Genomic DNA, 22,335 nt, shown 5'->3' with positions numbered 1-22,335 from the left:
TTAGGGAGTGTCTATTTTTAAACAGGTTTCTGTGCACCAAGGCAGTTGTGAAAAGATTTACTTTCCAAAATCAAGCCCACTTTAGGCTTAGGACCAGGTTCTAACTATCTAAAAATATTGAATGATAACAGAAAGTGTTCCAAATGTGGCTACTCCGATTCAGTTTAAAAAGAAGTATTTACAGAAAAGAGTATAAAAGTTTTTCTGAATTTAATGTAAGCAAGCTTCTGGTCCTTCCCTTGCCAAATATATTTGGTTATAGTGTAGCTCCTTCACATATTTGCCTTTTTAATTTCAAGATTTGTCAATTTTACCTTCAAAACAGATCATTTTTTAAGCTGTAAAAAGTATTCAACATATGCAGAAATAAAAAGCATTTAGAAATTAGTTGAGATCAATGTAATTCTACTCTTTATCTGTTTAGCTAAATGACTCTATTGTTCTTTTTGAATAAGAATAGTTGATAAGTATGTAAATGAAATGTACTCATTATGCTTGGATTTGGGGTAGATTCCAATCCATCATTGCCCTGGTACATATCAATGACTATATAAAAATTCAAATGCAATGTCAAACCCAAACCCCAAGGGAAAGAGTTCATTTCCCAAGAGAACAGTGATAGCTTAACATAAAATTTTCTCTGGAGTACATCAGCATTACATTAGTACTGCTGAAACAACACATTGAGGTTTTACAGTAACACCTGGAAGTTCCTTCTAATGTACATATAAATAGAATCACAGAAGCTTTCTGTTTTACCTCATTGTTTTATGGCCTTACAAATTTAATGAACCAAATGAAAACTGAATCTCTGTTCCACATAGCATTCTTTATCTCTAAGTAAGATAAAATCTATTCTCACTTTCAAGGTGGAGTTTTATGGATCCATACTTCTTAAGTCACATTTAAGGAAATCATCTCTTAACCAATTTTGCAGGTTGTCTCTCTTCATCTTGTACAGGAAACTCCAGCAGATTTAATATTGGCATTCATCATCTAGTCAAACCCTTCACATGCTCTTCAAACCAATCAAATTTGGGATCCTCAACAGTTTCTGTCAATAAAATAAGGTGTGGAACTTGTAGATTCATTCAATGAAGACCTGTTGTTTTTTTTTCCCTTGTCACACTGGATGTCTGGATGCCATCTGAATTGGGTTTAGAGGATGGGGAAGTATAGATGTTTCCTGGTCCGAAGTCTCTTAACAGTAGAGATGTAGAAGGGAGACCAAGGTCACCAAGAGACTGGCTGTTGACTGCAGAGCACCGTCACTTGCCTTGGTGGTGGCATTCGCTGGATTGGGGGCAGCTGACGTGTGGTGGGAGGAGTTACTTGAAGGTGTTACAACAGCTGTTTGATTTGAATAAATCTGCGTAGGTAAGAGCAGTGCCAGAAGCAGCAGCCCCAGTCCGAGCCTGGCCACCATCGTCCTGCCCAGGTCTGCTCCGTCGGTTCGCAGTGTGTCTCACTGCTGCACTTATTTTACACACAGCATGATAATTACTTCTCCAGGCTTTTTTTTTCTCTTTGTTTAGAGGTAACTAGATAAGCAGTTTTTAGGAGACAGTCACAGACACCCATTACGAATGCCTAGAACATTTGGGGAAGCTTCAAGACCATTTGTAACACCACTGAAAACATTTTCAATAACTGGAAAATTTTTGAAATGTAAATTGCTCTTGATGTTATATTTTAAAAGCAATTTTGTTTGGAAATATTAGTGCAGTCTACAAAGGAACATCAAATCATACTGCTAAGGGGACTAACAGCCATTGAAGCTTCAGCAGTAAACTGGAGATTTCTTTCTTTTCTTTCTGCTTGCCCTCCTTTCTTCCTGCCTTCCTTCCTTTGTTCCTTTGTTCTGATGGGATACAATACTGAGTGCAAACAGTCATTATCTGCTGTAATCCAGTGAGACAATCAGATATTAAGCAAATAATTACACAAAAAAAGTAAAACTTTAAAATAGGTAGAAATATGAGAGCATCTGACAAGTGATTTGACATAATCAGGGGGTCAAATGAGAGTTTTCAGTGCCTTTCAGACATCCAAGGAGAGTTGGATAGGTGATTGGTTAGATGGTTAAAGTCAAAAGATTGGTTGTAGTTAATAGATTGATTATAGGCTAGAGCTATCCTGATTAACACTTGTTTTCTTTACGTGATCATTTGAGATGGCCTGGATGAAATGTATTCTTCCAAGTAATAATTCCCAAGCATGTGACACAGTGGTTGTATGAAATGTGATCTTCACGGAGCTGGAGTTTAGTCTGATTGAAGGGGAAGGATAGGTGTGCTTGCAATAGTTATGTGGAAAGCCCTATACAATTCCAAGCCAAAATGAGAACCAAGACAGTGGCTGATGCAGGAGCCCAAAGGAGACAATCAGGGGCTCCTGGCATAGAGTTAGGAAAGGGGGAGGAGGAAGAAAGAGAAAAATCATCCTTGTGAGGGATCAACTATGTCAAAGCAAATATCCACATAGAAAGAAGAAAGATCTTGGCATGTACAGGGATGCCGTGAAATAGAATAGTTGTGAAGTTATTCCGGTGAGCGCATGCAGGTTAGGATTTCAACATATGAATTTTGAGGGAAAACAAACATTTAGTCTATAACATTCTGTATATACCTGAATTGAAATGAAAAAAAGTATCTGTGAGTCATTTATATGATCCACATCAACTAGTAGCCACCAAGTGAAGAATAAAACATTAGAAATATATCTAAACGTATTAAATACACTTGTCATCACAGAAATAATCCATTGTTAAGAAAGGTCTTTTGATATCATACATAGAAAATGAAAAGCGGCTTTCTTTTTTTGTAGCATATTTAAATACTAGCTCTTTTGTGATTACCTGCCCCTGAAGGCAGATTATTCCAGAAATAAACAAGGTAGAAGGCTTTTCTTAAACAAATGATTCTTGAAAATGGCAAACTTCACAGTTAATTTTTCATTGTTCTTTGTTGCACTGATCAGCCCCTTTCTCTTTGTTTCTCAATGAAGAATTCACTTTCCAAAAAGGAAAGGAAAAACGGTTCTCTAAAAAGGCACATAACCTCTCTGAGCAAGGCTTTACTCCTGGGTAAAATAAGGACAGAAGGGGCTGGAGTCATGACTGCTATGGCCAGGGGGCGCTCCAAGCAACTCACATCTATCAACTCAATTCTTACCACTGTGAGGTGGCTGTCCTCTCCTTCTAGGTGAGGAAACAGGTTGGGCTACTTGCCAGTGATCACATGCCGAAGGAATGAGGACAAAAGGAGGGTTCGAACCCAGGGACTTTGGAACCAACATCTGTGCCATTGGCCACCATGCTGCACTGTCCTATATAAACATGCCAAGCCTACCTTCTAGGATTCTTCTGCAGACCAAGCCAGACAAATCACATGAAGTACTTAATACTTTTTAAGGAGTGATGCAAAGGTAAGTTAACATTTTTATTAAAGTGAGTGATCCCAGGATGAAAGGAAACGTCCAAGGCTGTTGCAGATAACATTACCCCAAACCTTCACTCAAAAGTTGCCTGATTTGAGATGGCAAATAAATTGGAGGGGAAAAAAAGAGAAAGAATTTGCATGTTTCATAGTACCATAAAACATTGTTACTGACATTATGTCTCACCACAAGTAAAATAAAGTCTTGATAATATGAGATACCTTAAACTCTGGTATCTGATTAAATCACACATGAAAAGTATAACTTATTTTGTGAATGAGGCTGTATTGGCTCAGGCTATGAAAATTTTATTTAAACTCCCTTTATATTTTTGGGTGGATACAAGTCACATTTAGTGTATTATCTGTCTTTTCCTGAGGAATTCTGAAATCTTTTTTTTCTAATTCATTTGAAAGGCTGCAATGAACAAAAATATTTGTTTCATCTTGAATCTAGGATTATTCTATCAGTAAACATAGCAGCCTCAAATTTATACTTTTATTACTATCCCTTTTCACATCAAGGCTTTAAAAGGTATTTCCCATTGCTTTTCATCATTTACTTGTAAATGTAGCAGAGGTGAGCCACACCCACATAAAATATCATAGGATAACATTCACAAAAATAGAAATGTATGATACATAGTTAAATAGTTGCAAGGATATTATGAAAATTGTGAAACAAAATAAATGTTAGAAATTGTTCTATATCAATGTAAAGCACGATAATTTTCATTAGCATTGTTTTCAAAACTTGTAAATAGCTTGATATCCATGAAACAGTCATACATTTCAGCATCTTTTTACTTTTTTCCCTTGTGTCATATTTTAGAGATGTATTTTATTTTCTTCTCTTGCTGTAACCTACTTAGAGTCATCAAAGTAACTTGAACTTGGTTGATCATTGGTTTAACAAGCAAGAAGTTTGTGTGGTAAGCAGTGGAACATCTAACGATGTGTGATCAAAAGTGCAACCAAAGCAAAGTGGCAACATTGAAAAGACTCTTAAAGGTGCATAATCCTAAATCCTCTCCAGGGGTGACCTTATTTAAGTGATTTCACTCCATCAGTGGGTGACCCTCGGGTAACTAGAGACATCTAAGACACTGCATAGCCTGAATTCCAACACAGTCATTATATGAAGGGATAAGGTATATAGTAATTGTTTCAAGAGCTAAATGATATTTTAATTTATTGTGTTTAAGGATGAAGTAATAATTATTGAAAAATTTATTAAGCACTAACTATGCTTCAAGTACTGTAATAAGAGCTTTATACACATTACAGTAAAAAGAAAAAGATCCTAATCAACTACACATTCAAGGGACTTATGTGGACTTAGGAATGAGATGGGTCATTAGGAACCTGGGTTTGGTTTGGAGGTATTTGAAGATATTTATACCAGGAAGCTAAGAATTCTTCTATTTGGATTTTTCACGGAGGCTGAGGATGATTAATAGGAAAAGTAGAAATGAAAGGCATTTTATTAATAGTAGACCACTGACTAATACCCTCCCAAAGCAAAACTCCTGGTGAAACTGGACAGGAGCCCACAGCTCAAGCTAGAAGCCTAACGAAGCCTTGAGTTTCCAAAGTCCTTGTCTGGATTTCTGCAGAGCCTCCAGTGATGGCATAGTAAAGCATAGATGTGAGAAGGGAACAGAGAAGAAATATAGGCTCCAAGGGAACCAGAGTTCACTTATTAATATCACAGAATAGACAAAGAAGCAGAGACTAACCACATCCACATAAAATACCATAGCATACTGTTCATAAAAGTATAAATATATGGTACATAGTAAAAAAAAAAAGTACAATTTTCATAATGTCTTAACACATTGCTCTCAATGTACGGAAGATAAAGTAGTCAGAAAGCATTTCACAAAGGGTGCCATCCTAGTTGGGGAAGCGTGCTGGTTAACTTTATGTGTCAGCTTGGTTAAGCTATGGTGCCCAGTTGTTTGGTCAAACATTAGGCTAGATGTTGCTCTGAAGGTATTTTATAGCTGTGATTTACATTTACAATCAGCTGACTTTAAGTAAAGCAGCGACCTTCAACCAATCAGTTGAAGGCTTTAAGTGCGAAAACTGAAGTTTCCAAAGAAGAAGGAATTCTGACTCAAAACTGTAACATAGAAACCCTGCTTGAGTTCCCAAACTCCTAGCCTGCCCTGCAGATTTTGGACTAAAGGCTACGACATAACTCCTACCTGGATTTTCAGTCTGCTTTTCTTCCCTACAGATTTTGGACTTACCAACTGCAAAATCACATTTAAGCCAGTTCCTTCAAATAAACACCAATCAACCAATCTAGAAAGAGAAGACAGAAAGAGCTGAACTCAAATATGTGGGATGATTAATTCGATAAGGTAGAGATAGGGACACTTGAGAAATACTATTTAAATGCTTGAAATACATAACAATATATTTTATAACCTATCAATGACGTATTGGTTTCATCTGGCTAAAAACTACTTAAAATGATTGTATTTACGACTGTAAAGAAATTCACAATACGTTCCCACCAACAGAACATTTTCTAAGTCACAATGCATTAGTAATTTAAAACAAATACATATGAAAACTCAGAAGACAAAAATAATTTTTAAATGAATATAATACAGGGCTTCCCTGGTGGCACAGTGGTTGAGAGTCCGCCTGCCGATGCAGGGGACATGGGTTCGTGCCCCGGTCTGGGAAGATCCCACATGCCGCGGAGCGGCTGGGCCCGTGAGCCATGGCCGCTGAGCCTGCGCGTCCGGAGCCTGTGCTCCGCACCGGGAGAGGCCACAACAGCAAGAGGCCCGCGTACCGCAAAAAAAAAAAAAAAAAAAAAAAAAAAAAATGAATATAATACAACCAAAAATCTCCTAAACTACTCCTGGGTCAAGGGGAAATTTAAGTCTCTAATTATAGAGATCTTTGAGAATGAGATATATACCCAATGGATATATTTGGCTTCCTTACATAATGTGTCCCCCCAAAATTCATATGTTGGGGCCCTAATCCTTAGTGTTATAGTATTTAGAAGTGGGGTCTTTGGAAGGCAATTGGATTGGTACAAGGTCATGGAGGTGGAGCCCCCATGATGGGATTGGTGCCCATATAAGGAGATGAAGAGACAACAGCTCTCTCTCAGCCTTGTGTGCATACAGTGGGAAGGTGGCTATCTACAAGCTAGGGAGAGGGTCCTCACCAGAATCTGGCACCCTGATCTCACACTTCCAGCCTCCAAAACTAGGAGAAATAAATATTTGTTGTTTAAGCCACCCAGTCTATTGGTATTTTGCAGTTGGAGCTAAGACACTTACCCTGCTGAAAAAAGCCAACCAAAAGAAAATGGTTGGGAAAATTTTATAGGACTGCAGGAAAATCACGAGGCATTTTAACTGCATGTTCCAAATGTCAAGAATCTGTAACTTTTAAATATAGTGGCAGGGCAGGAATAAAGATACAGACATAGAGAATGGACTTGAGGTCATGTGGGGGAACGGGAAGATGGGATGAAGTGAGAGAGTAGCACTGACATTTATACACTATCAAATGTAAAATGGATGGCTAGAGGGAAGCAGCCGCATAGCACAGGGAGATCAGCTCAGTGGTTTGTGACCACCTAGAGGGATGGGATAGGGACAGTGGGAGGGAGGCTCAAGAGGGAGGGGATATGGGGATATATGTATATGTATAGATGATTCATTTTGTTGTACAGCAGAAACTAACACAACATTGTAAAGCAATTTGATCTCCAATAAAGATATAAAAAAGCAATTAAAATAAAATTATGAGGATTTATGTCAACCTCTGCATATCAAGAAGAGGCCATATCAGGAAGAGAGCCCCTCGAAAACAGCACTTGCCTTGGATTGTTACTGCAGAGAAAAAACTGGGCAAAAGATAATTTTTTAACAAAAGAAAAAATAAATATAAAATTATGACTCTCATACACATATACAAATGAACACTTGTTACAGATTGTATTTAACTCATTAATCAGGAAACATGAAGGGTCCCAACCAGTTCAAGAAGTTAATGTTAGAAAGTTACAGAATTCACTTGCATGTCTATAGACAAGAATTATTTTGCATTGCTACCCGTTACCCACAACTTATATAGTTGTAGCATAGGTCCCATAGACTCAGAATCATATCATGTCTTTCAGATAGAAAATTAGGTAGATGCCCTAGCAAATCATTGTAGATACAGGATTTGACAGCTCTGGTTTTATTGACTTCTATGTAATATGAATAGTCTACTACAGCTGATTTCCCTCATCCCTATCCACTTAAAAAGTCATGATATTTATCCATTCAAGTTGAATTGTTGATATTGGATTGACCAAAAATTTCGTTCGGGTTTTTCCATAACCAATACATGGAAAACCCAAACGAACTTTTTGGCCAACCCAATATTTACATTACAGACTGAAGAGAAAACCACAACCCACTCCAACCAGGCTCTTTATAATTTTTGAATACCATGTTAGCTTCCATCCATCCTAAAAATCTTCCCTAAACCCTCAAACTATACAGCAAAACCAAGCAATATTCAGACATGAGAAAGGAAAAAAGAGTAATAGAGAAAATTTATGTAAGGACTGAACATCCTTCTCCTCTTCATTCTGGATTCAATATTCTTTAGGAATTCTTCTGGTGTGTTTTTTCCCCTTCCATGTGCAAATTCTTAATGAGTGTGACCATCAGCATTTGTTTCTCTCTAGTTGCCCTGTCCTGGATTTCTAGGCATCTTAATATTTGTAACAAATTCCTTTAAATTGGATGAGAGAGATGTATATACATGGAAAAGGGCTCAGAAGAGTCAATATATCCTTGGTTATTTATAGCTATTTATAACTATATGGATAGTGGAATTATGGGTATTTTAATTTTCATATTTTTGCTTTATTTATTCCCTGCTTTTTCTACAATGAAACTATAGTGATTAGAATTGAGAATCGGTATTTTTTATCTGAATTTTTTAAAGACCATGGAACAATTTAGATGTCTCTTAGAAGTTTATGTTTGTTTTTTCTGAATGTACCATGTAGAAAGCCTTAGGCCAGGAATTTACTTAATGTACTCCTCATGAAAGAATTGCAAAGTTTATAATTCTAATAATTAATTGTACCTTGCTTATGTTCAGGGAATACAAGTCCCACTTATTCCACCTCAAGAAAATGATGGGTGTATTCTTTATGAAGTTTCAGTAACTTCCTATAGTTATTGAATTAAACATCACCATCACCACAACCACCATCATCATAGCTAATTATAAACGTTTCATATGCGAGATTCCATTTCAGGTACTGTATATATATCTCACCAATCCTCATAACAACCCTGTGTGGTATACACCCCATCTCACAGATGACAGCATTGACCTGGGGAGAAGTTAAGTGCCTTGCTCTTTTGGATCACACAGCTAGATAGTGCTGGAACCAGGATTTGATCTCAGATGACAGACTCCAGATCCCAAGTTTCCAACTCCCAATCTTTCTGTTTTGCAATTGTGTGAAACATGTGAACAAAAAGGAGAGCTGGAATAATGACAGCTAATGTGAAGGACACACACTTAAAACCAAGCAGAAATGGGGAGTACTTCCCCTCCCCTGCATATGAGTTTACATTTATAGCTCTACATCTTTCGCAGCATGAGTACCTGAAAGTGTGCACATAAAACTTGCCCTAGAGGTTTTCTGTTAGGTCATATTTCTACATCAGGCCAAATGGCACATGGTTAAAGAATGCTATGAATCTTTGAACATAAACTTCATGTACAATATAGGTACAAGTGGAACAAAAGTCCAAATCTACTTTCAGTTGAGGGTGAAGGTAGAGTCCATGGTCAGGGAGCACCCTGGGATTTTAGGGCATATCCTGCCTTCACAACCCACATACTATCCCTCTCCTTCTCTACCTTGTAGGCCCATTTTCAATCATTTCCACGACCTACTCAACCATAACCACCTTGTCTTTCTGCCATGTCCACCTTACCATTTACCAACCCTGGGGAAAGCTGACCATCTGTTGTTGTTTATTTCCTACTCCCACTTCTGAGCTGCAAAGAATTAAAAGAAAAGAAACAAAGCCAGGAGAGTTGACTGTAAGTTCTCATTATCTATCTCAACTTGAGCTTGCAGAAATATTCACTAGCAATTTTCTTTCAGTTCTGTATTATTTCCCTTTCCTGCAGTCTCTAACATCATAAAATTTTCCCCCTCACTCCATCCTTCCACCTCTACTCCCTCCCTCACTCTCAACAAATTTTCCTGAATCCTATTCTTCTTAGAAGGTTGAGACTGTCCAATATGAGTTTCTTCCATATCCATCCTAGCCATTACAAAATCTCTCTGGATTCAATCTCTAGGTATTTTCATTTCTGCTCTCAAGAAAAGCACATCACTTCCCTTGACTACAGCAGTTCCCTCTACCTGAGCTCTTTGCACCTCATCTTTCTGCATTTCCTTGCTTCATTCTTTATTCTTTTGCTCTTGGAAATATTTATTATCTCCCTCTTTACTTATGCTTACAAATTTGGCCACGATTCCCTGCTATTTAAACCAAATAAGGATTACCAGCTTCTGGCTCTCCATTATCTGAGCCTTAGTATTTTCCCTCCACATCTTCCTCCTTCAACCAGTTCTTTATCACATTTATTTATTTAACAAAAATGTATGTGCACCCCTAGTACCCAGCTCTATTCTAGTAATAAAATAAGCAAACATATCTGTCCCTTAGAGCTTACATCCCGAGGAGGGAGGGGGCAAACAGGCAATAAGATGAACTTAAAAGCAAAATATACCATGTGTTAGATCATGCAAGGGAGAAAACTAAATAAGGGAAGGGAGATATAAAATGTCAGGGGACAGGATGTTGAAGTGATAGAAACGGTGACTAGGAAAGAATTACCGGAAAGAGGATTTTTGAGTAACAGCCTAGAGGATGTGAAAGAACTTGCTGGACAAACATTCAGGGCAAGAGAACTCCAGGTAAGGTGAAGAGTAAGTGCAAAACTCTGCAGGCTGGAGTGTACCTGATGCATACAGCAAAAAGGCCATGGGGCTGAAATAGAGTGTATGCAGGAGAGAGTTGTAGGACACAGGTCAGACAAGTATTGGGGGTGGGGGTGGAAGAGGGAACCAGATCCAGTTGGGCTGGATCCAGCAGTAGGTCACTGTAAGGACCTACTTGGTTCTGACAGTCTGTTTCAGTTAGGATAGAGAATTGACCCAAGAAAAGAGTGCTTTGGCAAAATAAGGGATTCATTTTCTCATATTTAATATGCAGATCAGAGATAAACAGTCCAGGACTGTCAGTCATTTTAATCCAAGCTCCATTTATATTTCTGTTCTGCTTTCATTAGTCTGTGGCTTCCCTCCTCAAGTTTACCTCATGGTCACAAGATGGTTGCTGGAACTCTAGTCAGTGCCGGCATTCCAGGCAGGGACTAGCTGAATAAACCTCTTTAAAAGACATTCTCAAAAACTACCTCCTAAAGACATGTTCGTACATATCACTGGCCATCCTTATTTTATAATAGGGGTTAGAAAATGTTGAATTTTAGCTAAATATGTTGCCATCTTCCAAAATTAAGAGTTCATTAAGGCAGAGATGAGCATGAGTATTGAGTAAGCAACTAGCTACCATAGATGGTTAAAATTTTTATAGCTTTTAACGAGAAAATGAAGAAGTTGGATAAGTCTAAAAGTGGAATTCTTAATTTGGTGGTCATTTTATCCATAAAATAAATGCACATGATGATGAATGCTATTTAAAATAAATAAGTAAACCAATTTTGGGAACTATTTCCATCAGTAGGAAATTTTTTTCTAAACTTGGATAGCTCTTATTTTCGTATGGGAACACAACTGAAATCATGACTCTCCAAGATAATTATGAGCAAAGAAGTACTCAAGAGAGACATGGGTATCCTCTATAATTAATATGGCAGAGAGGAATATTGCCATGATGACAAGCCAGTCCACAAAGTGTGAACCAAGTTGATATCCTCTGAAACACTGGTGTCCAAAAATCCTTAGGAGAGATCGCTGTGCTTGAATATCACTTTGCCAACTTCAAATGTTACATATATGTGTGGCAATATTATGTAGAGGTCAAGAGAGAAAAAATAGTTACAAGGTATAGCTAAGAATTCATAAATTAAAAATGTAGAGGTGATATTAAAAGAAGAGAAAAACCTCCAGTGTCTCTTCTGGCATGCTGAGTAGAGACAGGAGGCAGATACATCTGCAATTTTAAATTCTTCTAAAATAAGAAAACTCATCATTTCTAGACTCTTTATTTTTTAAATCATCTGTTGAGGTCATAAAATCTACTGAAGCCCTTTCTGTTCTCATTTCCAAGGTGATTTATTTCATAAAACTATTCCAGATCCTGTAAGGTGGTTTTCACCAACAAGATGATACAAACTTGAAAGGGAGGGGAAGTTCCGTTTCTGTCTTCAGGAAGCAGTAACCCAGAGTCATTCTCTGTGCTGCTGCGTGAACATTAATTAATAATGAATGGAGGATACTTTACCATCTGTTCAGCACTGATTCAAAATATACTGTTGTTACTTAATTGGATTATGTTTAGTCCTGTAGTTTTCAGCTGGGTGAACACTAATGCCTGGATCTGTGAAATGCTCTGGCAAGTCATAACTCCTGTTTTGAAATCCTTGTCTAGAGGGGTGGCTAGTTATCGAATGATAAGTACATTCGAATAGCAATGAAAGAAGGTCTTTTCTAACATTTGGTTTTCTTAAAGTGATAAAGCATTCCCTCTTCAGTAGAATAATTCAGGTCACGTATAACAAGTGACAGCCTAGAGGAGTAGGAGCTGGTGGAGGAAAGACAAGGAAAAAAATTTTAAGGAAAAGAAAACCAATGGGATTTACATATATGGTAAGTAGCACAACATTGTCTCTCTTTTTTTTGTCATTAACCCACCCCCAGCACTTCCTAGCACGTTTGTATCAGAGTTGCCATGCTGTGCTGCCCTCTGTATGTGCTATAGTACGCAGAGGGACCAGCAAATAAAATTTCAATTCAGATATAAGACATAGAATCATAACATGATAGTCATTTCTTCATGAAGGAGAAATTGAGCTGCTTTTAAAATTACTTAAGGCAAGAGGATTCTGAGAGGTTACATTACTTTTTTTTTCCTAACTTTCAAATTAGAATTAAGAATAAGAAGTAAAGATAGTTACTTAGGTGCCTAAGGGGAGCTGTGGTTCAGGTTTAGTGCACTCTTTTTCAGTTCGTGGATTGCATGCTAGAGTAATTTATCAACAGCCCCAAGTGCTTTATTTGCCCCAGTGAAGGACTTTATTGAAGGTGTGATTTCCCCTAGTCCACTTTCAGCTGCTCCAATGCAGCATATAACCATCTTAGACATTTAAGACACCCTATTTAAAAGACAATCAAAATCATGCTTCCACCAGGCATGCTCAGATTAGCAGAGTGTATTACAGAAGCCAACTGCTAGAGTTCCAATCCTAGTTCCACCCCATATCAGATAGGTGACCTTAACCTCTGTAAGGCTCAGTTATCCCTCAAAAGACAAGTGAACATTTTAATAAAATCTACATCACAAGGTTGGTTTGAGTATCATATTAAATAACGCATACAAGGTGTTTTGTACAATACCTAGCATTTCCCATGTTTTCTAAAACATGTGTAATATAGAAGTTGCCAACCACACCTCTTGTGCTATGGGAACCCTAACTGCTGTCACTCACCCAGGCCTTTCTGAATGGTCATTTGCACATGGATGCCATGACTTGAAGCCCAGCCAAGGTGGATTTGACCAGGGCAGGGAGCCTGGAACAAGGACAGGTAATCTATAGGCCGATGAGAGAGCCGTAAGGTGGCCTAAGGCTAAATCTTTGCTCTAAAGGTATGACTGCAATTTACGAAACCAACCGAAAAATGCTCTTGGGCAGGAAGAATGAGACATAGCAGAAGAATCCAGTGGTGGCTATGGTAGAAGCTAAATGATACATACGTGGGGGACGGTCAGTAGAAGACATGGGGGAACAGAAGTTACAAATAAGCAGAAGCACGAGACAAGGAGAGAGTCAGCCTGTAGTGGCAACTGGTAGGAGAGGGCCAGACAGTGAGAACAGGAGTCAACACAGCGAGTTTACAGCAGGACAAAATAAATGCTGGTTGCTAAGGAGGCCAGAGAATACGCTGGCGTCTGTGCCATTCTCTCCAGCTGGGCCCATCCTGCCTGCGCACAGGCAAGGGCAGAGGGTGTATGTCTGGCGGTCCGTTGCCCAGATTACTCAGAAACCAGGTCCGCGAGCCTTCCCTTCTCTTTAGTCCTCGGGCTCCAGGGTTTCCACACAAGCAGCAATGCTGAAGAGAAGCCACAATGTAAAGGCATAGCTGCCTGCTTTATTGCCCCTGTGCACTTCGGCAGAGCCAGCAGGAAGAGCTATACTTTTCCAGTCCCCAGAAACTATCTGAAAAGCGCTGGCTCAGATCAGCCCCGTGTACATAGTGTCTCGGTCCCTGACTTTCTCTGATTCCCTGGCTCCCTCATCCAGACCTTCACTTCCTCGGTTCTTCCTACATTTGTATGTGCCCTAATTGCTACAGCAAGCACCTCATTCTCATAATATTTTCAGTTATTCTGTTTTCCTGACTAATACTACTTCTAACCCTAATTAATAATAATTTAAAGGGCTGGTGGGTTTTGTGTGTGTGTGTGTGTGTGTGTTTACCTTATACCAGATGCTGGTCTGAGATTGCTACATGAATTCAATCTTTTATTCCCCACAAAAATTAAATCAGTTGGTACTGTCATAATCTCCATTTTATAGGTGAAGAAATTACAGGGAGGCAATTCTAAGTAATTAGTTCAATATCATTTCCCCTAAAGTTTATAAGTATGGCTGTTCATGTTTTATTTGCTTCTCACTATTTCATTACAATAAGTCCAAATACCCCGTTTAACGTGTATGTGTGTTGGTTTCTTGAAACCTTAAAAAAAGCCTGACTGAAATTCTTTAATCTACTTTCATATGTATGTGTCCTTACATATTTTTTCTTTGAAAGTCAGTACAAAGAGATTACTTACTAATGCAGATTCATAAAGAATCACACTTATGTCCAATACAAATGGCATTGATGTAATTAAGAAACAGGGGGCCAGTGTGGCATTACAAACAGAAGCAGGGGCAAAGTGATAGGAGGTGAAGTCAGAGTAGTAGCTGGTGACAAGATCATATAAGGCCTAGCAGGATGTGGTGGGGATCTTGGTAAGGCCAACAGGACAGCAATCCTTTGCAGATTTTGAACAGGGGTAGGGCATAACATGTTTTGTGTTTTAAATGGATAACTCTGGCTGCTATTTGGAGAAAAAAAAAACAGTTGAGATGTGAGGGTAGAAGAAGGAAGACCAACTAGCAATCTGTTACGATCATCCAAACAAAAAACATTGGTGGCTTTGATTAGAGAAGAAGGGGTGAGCAGGTAAAGAAGTGATGAGATTCTGGCTCTGTTGAAGAGGTAACTGTCAAGATTTGCTGATGGTCTGGATGTGATGTGTGCATTACTTTTCTATTGCTGCACAACAAATTAGCACAATATTAGCAGCTTAAAGCAGCAGCCATTTGTTATCCTGCAGTTTCTGTGCATCAGGAGTCCAAGCATGGCTCACACAAGTTCTGTCTTCAGGGACTCACGAAGGTGAGGTCAAGTGTTACCTAGGCGACATCCCTATCTGAAAGCTCAAGAAGGGAAGGATCCACTTTATAGCCTCCTCAGGGTGTAGGCAGAATTACTTTCCTTGCAGCTGTAGAACTCATGGCATCCTGCCTCTCCAAAGCCAGCAAGAAAGATAAAGAAAGACTCTGCTATTTGAACAATTCTCTGTCTTCAGGGAACGTCCAGGTCCTCTAATAATAGGCTCGCCTAACCAGGTCAGGGCCACCCAGGGTAATCTCCCCTCTGATTAGCTCAAAGTCAACTTCTTAAGGATCTGATCTCTTGACTTTTACCACACAACATAACATAATCATGGGTGTTATACCCCATGCACTGTGTATGCCATATTCTATAGCATAGAAGTACATCGTGGGTCCCAGAGGCCACAGCATGTTATTTCCCACTCACACTCAAGAGTAAAGGATTTCACAAGGATATGGATACAAGGGGGTAGAATCATGGGGTGCACCCTAGGCTATGACCACCAGAAATTGTAAGAGAAAAAGAAGGGGCCTGGATGGCTGCAGGTCTTTCACCCAAGCAACTATAAGAATTGAGCTTCCATTGACTAAAATAGAGAAGATGGAATAGAAGGTTTGACATGGGAGTGGAAAACCAAGAGTTTGGTTTCAGGAATATTGTATTTAAGATGTTTATTTGACATACCAGTGGAGATGTCAAACTGGGCATATGCAAATTGCAGGTGACATGGGAAGACTGCATGACTGTCCAGGCAGAAACTAACATGTGGTACCTGCCTGGATGAATTATCCACATTGCAGATTCCTTGCCTTCCATCTCGATAGTTCTGAATGTGATGGGTCAGTGTTCCACAACTGATCAGCCTGAGTCTGCTCACTCATAAAAGACTAAAAAAAAACAATAACAAGAACATATCAATTCACTGTAGCAAATGTCACTATAAAGCAGACTGGGTATTTACATAACTATAGTGAGCACTTCCCCTATACAGGTCTGGGGTGGACACTGCTAATCTAATGACTCCCATTTTTCTAGGAATAGACTATAACTGACTACCTGCCCTACCAATGGACATATTCCTTCCTTAACTCAGAAAATGTCCCCCTTTCTTTTCTTCTTACCAACCACTCTTGAAATATGACCTACTTCCATAAGAAGTAGTGGCTCATTACAATGATAATTTCTAAAAGGATGGAAAGGCTTTTTAATAGAAGGATGGAAAGTATAGGAGTCTTGGAAAAGCCTCACCACTACCACATATCATTCTGAAATGTGTCCTGAGTAAGAAAACTCCCTCTTGAGACTCCCCGCTTTGGTTTTTAATAGGATGCTGCTCTTAAATGTTATATATTAATTTCATAACTGTCCAAGAACAGTTTATCACTTTATTTTAAATTTTCTTGAGGTTCACCTAATTGTGGCCACAGTGTCCATACCTAATAAGATATACATCATTTCCAATTTTACAGATGAAAACTGAAGCTCAAAAACATTAAACAACATCCCTAAATCCCACATCTAGACAGGATCAGGGAAGTTCAAGCTCAAATCTAGAAAACCTCAAAGGCACACATTCTTTCTTAAACAACTACAATTTTAAAACTGTGCTCTATGGAGGCTAGGGTATAAGGGAGTTATGGTGGCGGGGAGGTGGGGAATAAGTTTAAAAAATTAGGAAATTCTTTCTTCCTGTGCAGAGTAATTAGAAGTTAGTTGAATAGTCCTAGAAAAGAATTGTCTATCATTCTTCCAATATAGTTTCAATAAGTGGAATAAGCAGATTAATACATCTCCAAATCCCTATTTCCTCCTGAAATCACCATTGATCCTTCAATATCTAAGTTCAAATGACTCTTTAGTAAACCCCAGACAAAATAAATAGCCCTCTCATAATGTTCAAGACATGCATCTATTTTAGTACTTACTATATTTATTATAATTATGTCCCTCTCTGGCTGTCTCCCTCACTAGTCTAGGAGTATCTTGAAGGTGGATGGTGTGTCTCGAGAAGCTTTATTTCTTCAGCACCTAGGACAGTTCACCTGACCCTAAAGGGACTGTTGAATGAATGAAGAAAGAATGAACAAATGAAAAAGCAAATGAACAGTGTTTTATGACCTATCACTGTCACTATTATTGCAATAATACAATGCCGAGGACAGAATTCTCCAAGACGGAATTTTCTTCTATTTGATTAAACCAAACAAGAAACAACTTAAAATGTAAATTCCAATTTACATCCTGAAATATGTATAGCTTTAAATAAATGAAATGGCTCTTAATTATGGAGTATAAGTTTACTCTGTGCCAAACACTGTGCTGTGCCCTTTACATATATCATCAGGTTTTTTATTGTTGTTGTTGTTGTTTTTCCGGTACGCGAGCCTCTCACTGTTGTGGCTTCTCCCGTTGCAGAGCACAGGCTCCGGATGCGCAGGCTCAGCGGCCATGGCTCACGGGCCCAGCCGCTCCACGGCATGTGGGATCTTCCTGGACTGGGGCACGAACCCGTGTCCCCTGCATTGGCAGGCGGACTCTCAACCACTGCGCCACCAGGGAAGCCCTCATCAGTTTTAATCTTAACAAAAGTATGAAGAAGTAGGTATTAGTATCTCCATTTCCATACATAGTAACTGATTCTCAGACCATCCTGCAGAAACCACACATTTAGCACATTATACAGCCAGGATTTAAACCCAGCATGTCTGGTTCTAAAGTTCATACTCTTCACCACTAGTTTATAATACCCTTAAAAATGCTGCTAAATAAATCAAGATCTGTGGTAATTCAATGTGGAAGAAAATATAAAACAGAATGAAAAACTTATTGTTTTGCTTTAGTTTCTTTGACTATTTGTTCAGTGCTTCAGGGTGTGTATACCTTGAATAGCTATTTTATTGGGGAACATTTAGAGTGACTCTCTGGGGAAGCTCTTTTATCACTGTAGCATCTCAGTATGGCACTAGTTCCAGTTTGTCTGTCTGCTGTTTGTCTGCTGAAGCTGTTTCATCTGAGATTTCTTTGCATCTAATGTTCATGTGTGTCTTACACTGTGTCCAACCATTCTGGTAGTAGCATATGGTTAGTTTTGTTAATTGGGCTTTTTGTTATGCTGTGTCTGCAAAGCTTCTTTTAATTTATATTCAAATATTTGTCATCCTCTGGCAGCCTATTTTGTGATGTCTGTGTTTGTTGTGTGACCCATGACTATAGCATGTTTTTCAAGCTGTGTTGTGACACACCATTTGAAGATGCCCACCATATGCTAGCTTCTTACTACAATATAATTCCTGCTCTGCCTCCTTAACTAGCCAGTAGAGTTGGCCTTGGGAGAGGGTAGGGAAAAGCAAGAGTCATTGTTTCAGCCATTCTAGGCAACTATATTGTTAGGAATGATACAGATGGGATGAAAGTTGGATTGTTTATCAAAGACAGAGCTCTAGATGATTCATGTAGCATCAAACATCTATAAAAGCCTACCTTTTTAAGGAACCTCCATACTGTTCTCCGTAGTGGCTGTACCAATTTACATTCCCACCAAGAGGGCAAGAGGGTTAAATTGAGTTATTTGTAGTGAGGTGGATGGACCTAGAGTCTGTCATACAGAGTGAAATAAGTCACAAAGAGAAAAACAAATACCATATGCTAACACATATATATGGAATCTAAAAAAAAAGAAAAGAAAGGGTTCTGAAGAAACTAGGGGCAGGACAGGAATAAAGATGCAGATGTAGAGAATGGACTTGAGGACACGGGGATGGGGAAGGGTAAGATGGGACGAACGGAGAGAGTAGCATGGACATACATACACTACCAAATGTAGAATAGATAGCTAGTGAGAAGCAGCCACATAGCACAGGAAGATCAGCTTGGTGCTTTGTGTCCACCTAGCGGGGTAAGATAGGGAGGGTGGGAGGGAGGGAGACGCAAGAGGGAGGGGATATGGGGATATATGTATATGTATAGCTGATTCACTTTGTTATACAGCAGAAACTAACAACAATTGTAAAGCAATTATACTCCAATAAAAAGAAAAACAGTTAAAAAAAAAAAGCCTACCTTTTGCCAGGCTCTGTGCATGGGTCAGGTTCAGGAGATTTAGTATAAGAAGCTAAAGTAGGGACACCACCAAGAATAGTACTAATTCCAGACTTTTGAACCTAACTGCCTGCATTGGAATCTCAGTTCCACTAATTACCAGCTGTATGCCCTTAGACAAGATACTTTACCTCTCTCTGCCTTAGTTTTCTTGTCTATATAATGTGGGTGACAATAACTTATATTTCATAGGATTGGTGGAAACATTAATGAACTAGCACCTGTAAAGCACTTAGAATAGTGCCTGGGACACAGTAATACTCAGTAAATATTACCCATTATTGCTATTACTTTTTTATACAATTTCTAATAAATATAGAAATCTGGTTAGTACAAGGTCTGTTGCAAAGCAGAAATAAAAAGTCCAAAAGAGTCTTATCAATATTTTCCAAACTACATTCTGGAGCAAATTAACAAGTTTAAAGAAAAATGGTCCTGAGGTTACACACACATGGAAAATTCTGAGTTGAATAGATGGCTGTACACATCACAAAGTCTGCAATAGGCTGATGTATATTGTGACTCTCCAAGAGGAAAGAGAATATGCAGCCCTCAAGTTTTTTGAATACAGGAATTTCATCTAGATGTACATCTTAAAGGACGAGTTTCCATATAAAATCCTTTAGGAAGTTCTGTTCTGGGTAAAAATTATTAACAATTACAGCTAGCAATTAGAGGGAAGTTAGAGTTGCAGATATTAACCATATTCATAAATATTTAAGATTGAATTCTTGGATGTTCATGTGAAATTGCAATTATGTGACCCCCCCCACACACACACACACACAGAATTAATCCACAAAGCAATCTTCGGTATTGCCACAGGAGACCAAATCCTGTGACATTTTTGGTATCTCGTTCTTTCTGGAATGACATTTCTCAGAGGAGAAGCCCTAGAGCCCCCAAATCTCCAAAATAAAAGAGAGAAAATGCAGCTGGGATTCTGCAGACTGCTGACACCTCTACACTGCTCATGTGAAATCATGAAGATAGAGAATATTGTCCCCTGGCAGAGAATGTAAAAACCTATTGATTTGCTTGTTTGTCCTATAATTTATCAAATGTTTCTCTAATTATGGGGGAGTTGAAGAAGAAAGAGGGTAAAGAGAGGACCTAAGGGAATGTAATGACAGTAGCCAGAAAGTAATAATGTCTGGCAGACAGCAATATATAGAAACATTTCCTCTTGGCTAAGGAACTCTTTTATTAGTCTTTTTTTTTTCTATTAAAAAAAGTTTGTATGGAAATATTTGACCAGTTTTAATGCAAATATAAAGCTTAAATATTCTTTCTACACTGTGATAGATGCTAAGGGGGAAATGATGAGTGTGACACAACAGTCTCACACCTCTCCTCACAGGTAATCACACAATTTCAGTTCATAGCACTGAGCAAGGTAGTTTAGGAGCTGGAGAAACACATGGATGAGTCATTTAAACTCAAGCTGGCTGGGGAAGAGTCAGGGGAATCCTTCCAGGGGAAGTGAAAGCTAAGCTGAGGAGTAAATAGGAGTTAGCAAGGTGATGGTACGTGGGAGGAAAGATGAGTTTTACAAAAGAGAAAAGCCTAAGGGCAAGAGAAAGAAGAACAGGGCTGAGAACTAGAAATAAGCTTCATATGATTGCAGTGCAGAGTGCACAGGAGCAGAATGATGAGAGATGAGAGGGAGAGGGAGCTCTGGGTAGACAATGAATGATTTCATGTCAGGTTAAACAGCTTGCTTTTTCTCTTGAAGATTATAGGGAGCTATGCAAGTGTTTTCAGCAGAGCAGGAACATGATCAACTGCCCTTTAGAATAACTCTAGCTGCTATGAGGAAATGAGTTTGGTTGGGAACAATATTTGTAGCCAGAAGACCATTTAGGAGACTGCGTCTGTTTTAAAACAAAAAAAGGCAAGAAATGATGGTGGGAGAGATGTGAGAAATTCAGGAGGTAAAATGTGTGATTGGTTTAAAGTAGGAGATGAAAAGGGGAGGAAGGATTAAAGGATGACTCACAATTTCTTAGATGTGGATGCCACTCATTGATTTCGGAGGACAGAGAAGCAGAACAAAGGTTGAAGGTAGTTCGTTTAACATGGAGACGACCAATGGGCAGTTGCAGAAGTGGACCTGGATCTCGGTTGTGAGTCATCTATGCTGGAGACACGTTTGGGTGGTGCCTAAAGAGAGTGTACTGAGAGAGAATTTCTAGGGTGATACCTGAAGGAAAACCAGAGACAAAGAACCACCAGAAAGACTGAGAAGTGATGACAATAACTGGAAAAGGAAAATCAGCAAGAAGAATAAAAGCATGCTCAGCTGCACTGTGTGATGCTAAGAAGTGAGAAAGGTTAAGCCTGGGAAGCATCCTTTAAGTGCAACACTATTTCCACTGTTTCTGTAAACCAGTAGCAACCGCAGAGTGAGCTGAAGACTGAGCAAAGACAAGGAAGCAGGGTGAGGATGTGCTCTCCAGAGGTGGCTGTGAATCAAGGAAGAGTGATGTAACAGGGAGCTGTAGGAAGATGCAAGATCATGGAACGAGGGTTTCTCCTGGGATCAATTTCATTTAGAGAGGAAAGACTTGGATGTTTAAATACTGATGAAAAGGAGACAGTAGATAGAAAAAAAAGTTTTTTTGGAATAGTAGATTGAGTAAGGCCTCTGCAGAGACAAGAAGGGATAAGATCCTGAAGTCAATAGCCCTTGGTTTTGTATTCATGTCAAAAAAAATCACAGACGTACATCTATCATATCACCATTCCATGGGCCTTTTGAGTCTTCTTTGTAATAGTTGTCTGTAGTGCGCTACATGCAGACAAGACCTGTAACTATCTTACTCATCATTGTACCCATCATACCCACAGATGATGCTTGGTAAACATGTAGTTAGATATAACAGGTAATTTTTAGTACTTCCATAATGGAGGGTTTAAGGAAGAGGACTTGGCATAAGGACCAGAGGCCACAGCATGTTATTTCAGGACCTAAATGTTTCCCAAACTTACTAGTAGCTCAAAAACATCCTTTGCTAACTCAAACCTTAAGATGCTACCAAGAGGCAACATGGCTTAGTGCATGTTCATTCCACTGCCTTTGGACCCAGTAGGCCTGGGTTTGAG

At 38.9% G+C, this 22,335-nt stretch overlaps 1 protein-coding gene across 1 annotated transcript; it reads right to left on the bottom strand.

Moving 5' to 3' along the window:
• Positions 1–1,201: 1,201 nt before the first annotated feature.
• LOC309958964 (signal transducer CD24-like) lies at positions 1,202–21,365 on the bottom strand (the record flags this gene model as incomplete). Its single annotated transcript, XM_082835069.1, has 2 exons — positions 1,202–1,440; positions 21,230–21,365. The coding sequence occupies 2 exons, from the start codon at positions 21,363–21,365 to the stop codon at positions 1,202–1,204; spliced, it is 375 nt and encodes a 124-aa protein (XP_082691195.1).
• Positions 21,366–22,335: the final 970 nt, after the last annotated feature.

The sequence above is a fragment of the Leucopleurus acutus genome (assembly GCF_964270905.1).
Source record: "Leucopleurus acutus genome assembly, chromosome: 3".
NCBI lineage: Eukaryota > Metazoa > Chordata > Mammalia > Artiodactyla > Delphinidae > Leucopleurus > Leucopleurus acutus.
This window is presented reverse-complemented; position numbering and strand designations above follow the sequence as displayed.